General features: G+C 37.5%; 1 protein-coding gene across 2 annotated transcripts; it reads left to right on the plus strand.

The window, feature by feature from the left end:
- Positions 1-539: 539 nt before the first annotated feature.
- On the plus strand, positions 540-8344 carry spata6l (spermatogenesis associated 6-like). Of its 2 annotated transcripts, none has more exons than XM_079592071.1 (13): positions 540-734; positions 1200-1337; positions 1418-1466; positions 2018-2059; positions 2159-2283; positions 2402-2485; positions 2581-2688; positions 3779-3887; positions 4533-4564; positions 5640-5776; positions 6055-6148; positions 6611-6708; positions 7365-8344. In XM_079592071.1, exons 1-12 carry the CDS (start codon positions 687-689, stop codon positions 6680-6682), a joined length of 1038 nt encoding a protein of 345 aa, XP_079448197.1. In that variant the 5' UTR covers positions 540-686; the 3' UTR covers positions 6683-6708; positions 7365-8344. The 2 variants fall into 2 exon arrangements, with proteins under 2 accessions (XP_079448197.1, XP_079448198.1); XM_079592072.1 differs by having other exon boundaries at positions 574-734; positions 4536-4564; positions 7365-8341.
- Positions 8345-9021: the final 677 nt, after the last annotated feature.

The raw sequence follows: 9021 nt of genomic DNA on the forward strand, positions 1-9021 counted from the left end.
TGTGACAAAATACTACAAAAAAATAGTGTAAACTATAAATAAGCTATGACAAAACTACCACTCTCATGTTTTGTCTCTGGACTCTTTGCTAATTTCCGATTAGTATAGGCTATGCTTCAAAATAAAAGTCCGATTCCTAAGCGAAGCGTTACTTTAGAAGTCTCCAGTGGCTGAATGACAATTAATTATACTTGATAGAATAACCATTGTTATGGTCAAATCCTCGCTTATGAGCGAATAGTAGAAATGTTACAAAGAAAACGTAGTTAATATCATCTTTAAAACCCCATCTTAAAAAGCTTTATGCATACAAAGACATTTGTATCAAATGAATTTTAGTAATGTTTTGGGTGAATTTGAATTAACAAAACTGTTTTTATGAGCTGAAAATGGCAACAATTTGAACTGAGACGCATGACATTACATTAAAACTCAGAACTAAAATCATAATAATCAGGGCAAGCATCATGACGGCATTTCGTCGTGTGACGTAAAAGAATCACTGGGTTGAGTTTGAAGTGAACCTGAACCGGTTCTTTGAAATGAACTGTTCGAATAAATCGAATCGCGGAAATGGGCTGGATTTCCCAGTGCTCATGATGCCATGGAAACGCGACGCTCTCCTGAATGACCATAAATGATCTCGGGAATATAACAGTTCGCTAGCGGTATCAGCAAGGCACAGTATGTCTCACAAAGCAGTTAAAGTGATCATTGAACTCCACCTGAGGGCGGTGAGGATTTTTCGATTATTATCTTAAGTAAGATAACTGGATAATATGAGAACGCTGTACAGCTACTTAAAGTGATAGTTCACCCAAAAATGAAAATTCTGTGATTATTTACCCTCAAGTTGTTCAAATCCTCTATGAGTTTCTTTCTTCTGTTGAACACAAAATAAGATATTTTAAATAATGTTGTTAACCATACAGTTGACGGCAGCCATTGACTTTCGTAGTATTTTTTTCCTACTGTGGAGGTCATTCTTTCAATATTTGCGTTAGTGTTCAGCAGAAGAAATAAACTCATACAGGTTTGGAACAACATGAGGATGAGTAAATTATGACAAAATGTTCATTTTTGGGTGAACTATCCCTTTAAAATAAAAGAATGGCCACAGTATAGGCTATGCAGCGCAGACTGTTGTGTTGTGTGTCTTTCTGTTACCTGGGAAAGTTTTTATCATACTTGTATTTTAGATAACCTGTCCAGGTGTGCATCTACCAGCCAAAGATGATGTTTACCTCAGTGTGAGTCTTATGAATCAATACAGGAAGTCAGAATGTCTTCCTGCAGTGTTTCCATTACTGATTCGGGAGAAAATAAGATTTGAAAAGGTGGTGTGATTTACCATTCTATCTATTTTAAATAAAGTTTTAAAAAACTGTTTTGTAAACTCCTGTTTTGTTTCTTGTAGATCCTGAATTGCTCCACCGATCCTGCAGCAATAGCCGAATTCCTGCAGTGTGAGTGAGCCGCTGTGTTTATTCCCTCTCCTCCCTCCTCCTTTACTCCTTCATCTTGCTTATTCTCCTCTGCCTTTCCTTGTGAAAAAAGTACACTTAAACATAGTTTTAAAAAGAGTACTCATTACAGAAATAATATGCTTACGTGCGAACTAAATGTAACGTTTTCTGACACTTTATAATAGCATGTCATAATGTATACATGATAGTTTAAATTTATATAAAATTCCATTAGCTGAACTTTAGAGCGCTTCTTTTGACTCACTTAAGTAGGACTTAAAGGGATAGTTCACCCAAAAATGAAAACTATCCCACAATTTACTCTCCCTCAAGCCTGTATATGACTTTCTTCTTCTTTCAAAGTGAGTGTTAAGAAACATAGTTATGAACGTGTACGCTTTTTAAATGGCCTTTATTTCATTAATATTATATTATCTGAAAGTATAGCTTTTAAAAATATATTTTTAAGATTAAAATTCAAGTACACATTCAGTTCAATGAAGCACTCTACTTTTTCACAAGGAATATTAAAGTGTGTTTCTCTTTCCCAGGTGAACCAGTGAAAATAGAACTCATTCAGTTGATTCCTCCAGGTACAACTGATATTATTTCTCAAATATTACTAAATAAATAATTTTGCAGATTGCTGACCACAGTTGAATCTCTATTTGCTTTTTATTGCTCTTTTATAGCTGGAGAAATATTGGCCAGTTTTGAAGAAGATGCTCGAAGTTTTCTTTTCCCAGAGCCAAAGCTGGTCCCATCTTTCTCTGGAGTAGAGAGAGAGGTATTAATGACACGCCATCCCAATTTTCCTGTAAGTGCTTATTTATTTACCACACTGATTAAATTTATTTGCTTACCAACACCAAAAATGGATTATTGTGCATTATTAAATTGGGAAATCTGTCTTTATGTTCATTGATTCATCTCAGGGTATCTCTCCAAGATTAGAGTTCTCCACAAAGACGACAATCAGTGACATCTCCAGTAACAATGGCTTCCTGAGTCTTCCTGTGGTAAAAATACAGATTTTGAAATGGAAGAACGATTTTAGCTGTATTGCTTTATAATATTTATTGCAGGAGCTTGGAAGATGTTTTATTTGCTTTAGAGGGCAATAAGGAAAACCTCAAAGTCACGGAAACAGGATACCACCTCTTCCCAAAGACATCTCCCGCCTGCGTCATGGAGTCAGAGAGAACACCGCAACAGAGATCAGGTGTCAGATGTCTCAACTAATTCTGTATACTATGGGGAACCCTAGTTGGTACATTACTATAATATTATAGGTTGTAGTGGTTTTCCAAAGTTACTAGCCACTCATCGGCCACAATTTTGACATTGATGCCATGGGGTAAAAACGACCATACATATTTTAAATATTATCTCATAATTTTGCAGCAGATATATTAGGCTACTGTCACTTTAAGACCTGACACCCGGATCCATTATACTGTTACACATCCATTTCTTTCTCAACTGTTTACACTCACTTAAAACATAACTGACGTTATTTACGTGAATACTCGCCAAGACTGGTATTTTGACATTATTTTGTGTGTATTTGACTGTTTAAGTGCACATATCAGCCATATGTGCGCGCACTTTGGATTTGAGAATAAAATCTAAGGTAATGAGTAAAATGATGTGCAATACTAGCAAACCCCACGCCGAAATTCAAGCTGTAGCAGCAACGATATTCATCCAAGGCAAATGAAACGAGTAAGTGAGGGGAGGAGGGTTTGTGTGTCAAGATGAGAAAGCGTGGCTGGTATCCTATATTTATTCTGTGTAAAAATTAGTATTGGAAGCATTTCAGATATTTCAGTATCAATATGTATTGAAAAATCAATATTTTTGACAACACTACATTACTTAGTTTATTTTTATCAGATGCCTTTTTAATAGACTACAATTGAAAAATGTATATATTATATATAAAATTCAACCGGCCAAAGTGGCTAGTAGGATGACTGCGCTACACAACTGGTTCAGGATTGAAGCTGAACTTTGCAGAAAGGTGTGAGTGAGTGGAGGCGGGGCTAATTTCCATATTTATAGAACCGCGTATGCTAAATGAGGCAAGGGTGTAGAGTTACATTCAAGCTATTTTAAGGCATGACATTTTTTTCCAGGAAAAATCGTTTAAATATGTCATTCTGGTGGTCAAATATGAGTTTTAAGAAATAAACTTATTGACTACAGGGGGACAAACTAGTTTCACAGGCTTACCTTGGTGGCTAAGTTTATGGAACTGGCCCATCGGTTCCTGAACGTCTGTGTGTTTGTGCGTACTTGCCCCACGGCAGGTTCAGAGATCAGGTGGACGGTCCTCTTCCCATTACTCACCCGTCTCTGACAGAAACTCCAGATTAAGGAGCCTTTCACCACATCACTCAAAACCATCAAGAGAAGCAGGTATTAATTCAATAACACCATATTTGTTCATGCTTCATTTGTATAAGCTTTGCAACTCTCTTTATTTAAGGGGTCATCGGATGCAAAATTCACTTTTATATGGTGTTTGCATATAAATTTGTCTTTGCAGTGTGTGGACACAACCACCGGACAATGAAAAAAATCCATTCACTCCTTTTTTTTTATCCTCAAAAAGCCTAAACACTTTCAATAATCAAGCCGTTTGGATTTTCTGTTCTGCCCACGACCACTGACGGACTGTACCGTATTAGCAAATTTCCGCCCTCAGCCATTTGTATACTGTCTGCCAAGGCAGCACTTTACGTGTCTTGTGTCAACACCCCCCATGGAAGAGAGGGGTGGGGTAAGCAGGTGCTCATTATCATTTAAAGTGACATGCTCGCAACGGGTTGCTGTGAACAGAGCTGTTTTTGAGGAGGTAAAAAGGGTGTTGATTTACACAAACATTGAGGAATTTTAACCAAAGTATGTTACAAACTTTACATAAAGACCCTAAAGAATCATACCAACTTGTGGAAAATGGGCATCCGATGACTCCTTTAAGTTTAGTTACGTTTGACTTTAACCAACCGAATGTTAATGAGTAAACCATACTTATTCTGTGTACTGCATGTTTTTCTTCAGGAGACCTGAGAAGAGGCTATTCCAGACATTGGGTTAGTTGTAAATATTGTTACAATATTGTTATTCTTACTCTATTAAACACAAAATGCTGACCTGGAAGAAAAAAATTAAAGTGCCCCTATTATGGATTTTTGAAAATGACCTTTCATGTATGTATCATTAAGTGAATGAAAACATCCTGCAAAGTTTTAAATCTGAAAGTGCACAATGTATAAAGTTATTGTCTCTCAAAAGTAAGAGTCAATGAAATGAATCGTTTTTCAAAGAATCCTAAGCCGTTTCGTTGTGACGTCAAGGTGAAACGTTAGCATATTGCCCGCCCACTTATTGCGCGCGCAGACACCAGGGAAACTTGAACTCCCTCAAACACTACACCTGATTCCTGTGGATACTGGATAGCATCATGTTGAGAAGAAGCTGTGCTTTACAATGTGACAGTAAAGCCAGTTTTAAAAGCCAGAAGTAAAAGTAAAAAAGTTTAAATCATTTTGTTATTTATTTAAACTGTTATTGTGAACATGCACTGTATTTATGATTAGGACTCATCATGAAGATTTACGGTTTTACTTTATCTGCCGTTAGATTGGCTATATATGCGTCAGTTTCAGTAAACGGCCCAACGCGCTCGCTGGAATGGACATTTAAGAAGGGATGGATATTTGCTTTGAGTGATAGGCTTGGTGAGTGATATTTATATTTGTATTATCTTTCTATGTATCATTTTTGTCTTAAGGTAACCAAAAAGACATTTAACTCCAACTCCAAACTGCACCGTCTCCAAAACGTTCGTACGCATGGGTCAGAGTTTGCGTGCAGGTATGCAATTTTTCCCGTCAAGTTTGTTTTTATAAATCACAACTTATGCGTCGGAAGTGGCGTACGCCCCAGGTCCTCTCTCGTCTTGCACTGTCGTCACTCTTCCGTGGGACTCGAGACCGAGACCACAGGTGATGCTCATTAGCACTCGCTCCATTCCCAAGGCTCTCGGCCCGCCCTGCTTGCCACATGCACATTCAATATAATTAATTCTTTTTCACAAGGGTATTTCTTTAATGAAAAGCCAGACACGAGCTGGCACTGTTCTTCATTATCTGATATATTCATCAGGTGGCTGATGAAGACTCTTCAGACACAGATGATCTCCTCGACTACGCTGAGGAAGTGGGCCGTCATCATTCCCTAATGGGATATGAGGGATCTCCCAGCCCAAATTACTCCAGCATGGAACGCCAGAGGCACAATGGGTATGTTTGTGTGTGTTCCCCTGGTAGATTTGCATGAATGAATTTGATTGATGTTTCTTTTGTAGAACCGGCTTTGACTTTCCACATCACACAATATGAAGTACCGTTCATGTCTGTAGCAGTACAGTTTACTTTACAGCCAGAGTTTACAGTTTACCTGCCAGAGTTTTAATACATTAGTTTGAGGCGTTTGTTCACTGTTCTTAAGTATAAGCAATTGTAGTAGTGATGCCTTATTTAAAAAAGTAAAATAAAAAATACTGTGTTATTCCCTGCAGCTCTCTCTTGGGCTCTTCTGACCTTTGGGAGGAGGTTCAGGAACGGGTTCAGAGCCTTTTAACATCACCCAAAGCAGTTCATAGACTAGCCTGTGTGAGTACCACTCTCTCTCACACACACACACACACACACACACACACACACACACACACACACACACACACACACACACACACACACACACACACACACACACACACAAACACACATGTTGGTGCAACTACATACTCTCCATAGGCGTAATGGTTTTTATACTGTACAAACTGTATATTCTGTCCCCTTACACTGCCCCTACTTATTTTCCATTTTTAATAAAACATTGTTTTTTAAGCTATTTGAATTACGGGGACTCATGAAATGTCCTCATAAACCACGTTTAAGTTGTAATAACAGTGTAATACACATGTCATTATACAAATTTGTGTCCTATAAATCATTTAAACAAGCACGCACACACACACACACACACTCTATTTCAGAAATAATTGCAGTGGAATGGGATGCAGATTGTGGGATGGATCATTTAACTTCCTCTGCCTCTGTTTTTGATGTCAGGGTGCCACAGACTCTGAGATAGACGAGGTACTGATACGGAGATGTGTTTTGGCCCACTCATGTCCATTTTAAACACCAGTGTGTGTTATAAGGAAGTGGTACGTATGCTTAAATGATAAATGATTGCAATAATAATAAGAGTCTTGGCCATAATCTTAAAAAGAATATAGTGTGAACTAAATGTACAATTTCAGCCAATTGCATGTTAATTGCAATTAAATGTTTATTATAGTTTATTATGTGTATTGTAGTTTAAATAGCAACTATTTAGAATTACTTTTTTTACCCACTTAGGACTTAATTCAATCTTTATGAAATTTCATAATTACTTATTGTCTTTGAAATGTCAGCCGAATGTACTGACAAGCCTTTATGGTAAATTAAATACTTAAAGTAATTTCTATTTGAACTTGTATGTCATGTATTTAAATATATTTGTTACACATTTGTAAGGATAAAGTTGCAATTTAATATATTGAATATTAAATGTAATGTAAAAAAAAAACACTAGTTAACATTATAATCAAGCAGTATGTTAGTCATACTGACAGTATGTTTGATAATTATGATCAAAATAAGTGTACTTATTTAAAACATGATTTAAAATGTATTTTGTATTTTAAAGTAAAACTTAATTTGACATTATTACAAAGTGCACATTTTAAAAGTGTGTTAAGAAATAGTCATGAAAGTCTACTATTTTTTCTCAAGGGTTGTACAGCTTCAGTGGGTATTTATTTCTCTTTATCTACAGATGAAGCAGAGGACCCTGTGATTTCTTGTGCCATTGCATCATTTTCCATTCAATTATGAGTGTGTTTGTTTGTAGTTGTGTTTGTATTGCAGTGAAATAGTATATTCCTGATTCCACACCTGATTCAGCTCATAAGCTTGTGTCATGTAATGGAGACCAAAATAGACTTTTGTGATGCTAAAATGGTACATGTGCTTAATATAACCCTCATAACAAAAACAAGTCGGCTTCCTTGTCGAAGCTGTGGTGCAGTAGCATCGCACATGGTCATGAAAAGTGTTTGACATGCACCGTTTCACAATGAGATTCCTATGTAAATAAGGCAAAGGTCCATTAATAACAAAAAAAACTCTAGAAGAAGAAAAAATCTTCTCAAATGACCATTCAGCAGTGCTTTGATGACATCCTTTCTTCTTCTTTTTTAGCATTTTTATGCAAATGTTGCCTTGCAATGATTAGCAATTAAAATGAAATCCCTTCTTTGGTTGATTATGAAGTTCAAACGGCTTATTCTGTTTGTGTCAGGGAGCCTCAGATGTGTTTTGTCTTCTGCATTTACCCCTTGGACTGCATTTCCCCTTGAGTATTAAATAAATGAAGAACATCCGTCTATATACACACACTCACCGGCCACTTTATTAAGTACACCTTGCTAGTACCGGGTTGGACCCCCTTTTGCCTTAAGAACTGCCTTAATTCTTCATGGCATTGATGTAACAAGGTTCTGTAATCATACCTCAGAGATTTTATTCCATAATGACTTGACAGAATCACGCAGTTGCTGAAGATTTATCGGCTGCACATCCATGATGTAAATCTCCCGTTCCACCACATCCCAAAGGATTGAGATCTGGTGACTGTGGAGGCCATTTGATTATAGTGAACTCATTGTCTGTTCAAGAAACCAGTTTGAGATGATTTGGGGTTTGTGACATGGACATGCCTTATCCTGCTGGAAGTAGCCATCAGAAGATGAGTACACTGGTCATAAAGGGACGGACATGGTCAGCAACAATACTCGGGTAAGCTGTGGCATGTAAACCAGTTCCCCAACCCTTTTCCTGGAGGCACACCAACACTACATATTTTCCAAGTCTTCTGAATCAAACACACCTGAATCAACTCATCAGCTTGTTAGTAGACTCCAAGACCAGAAATATGTGTCAGATAAGGGAGGGAGACATCCAAATCGTGCAGTAATGGTGTGCCTGCGGGAACAGGGTTGGGAAACACTGGTTTAAACGATTATTAAGGGCCTAAAATGTGCCAAGAAAAGATCCCCAACACCATTACACCACCACCAGTCTGAACCATTGATACAAGGCAGGATGGATAAATTCTTTCATGTTGTTTACACCAAATTTTGACCCTACCATCTGAATGTTGCAGCTGAAATCGAGACTCATCAGACCAGGCAACATTTTCCTCTCTTTTATTGTCCAATTTTGGTGAGCCTGTGCGAATTGTAACCTCATCTGGAACCAGTCTGGTCATTCTCCTCTGATCTCTGGCATCAACAAGGCATTTTCACCCACAGAACTGTTGCTCACTGACTGTATATTTTCTCTTTTTTAGACTATTCTCTCTAAACCCTAGAGATGGTTGCGCGTGAAAATCAGCAGTTTCTGAAACACTCAGACCAGCACATCTGGCACCA

The sequence above is a fragment of the Phoxinus phoxinus genome, assembly GCF_949152265.1.
Source record: "Phoxinus phoxinus genome assembly, chromosome: 2".
Lineage (NCBI taxonomy): Eukaryota > Metazoa > Chordata > Actinopteri > Cypriniformes > Leuciscidae > Phoxinus > Phoxinus phoxinus.

What these genes read in the sequence shown, in the direction of transcription:
- spata6l (XM_079592071.1), top strand. Translation starts at nt 687, where the DNA reads ATGTCTCACAAAGCAGTTAAAGTGATCATTGAACTCCACCTGAGGGCG. An exon ending in CATTCAGTTGATTCCTCCAG is followed by an intron (nt 2,060 to 2,158) that starts GTACAACTGATA and finishes GCTCTTTTATAG; the next exon opens with CTGGAGAAATATTGGCCAGT. An exon ending in GAGGCTATTCCAGACATTGG is followed by an intron (nt 4,565 to 5,639) that starts GTTAGTTGTAAA and finishes TATATTCATCAG; the next exon opens with GTGGCTGATGAAGACTCTTC.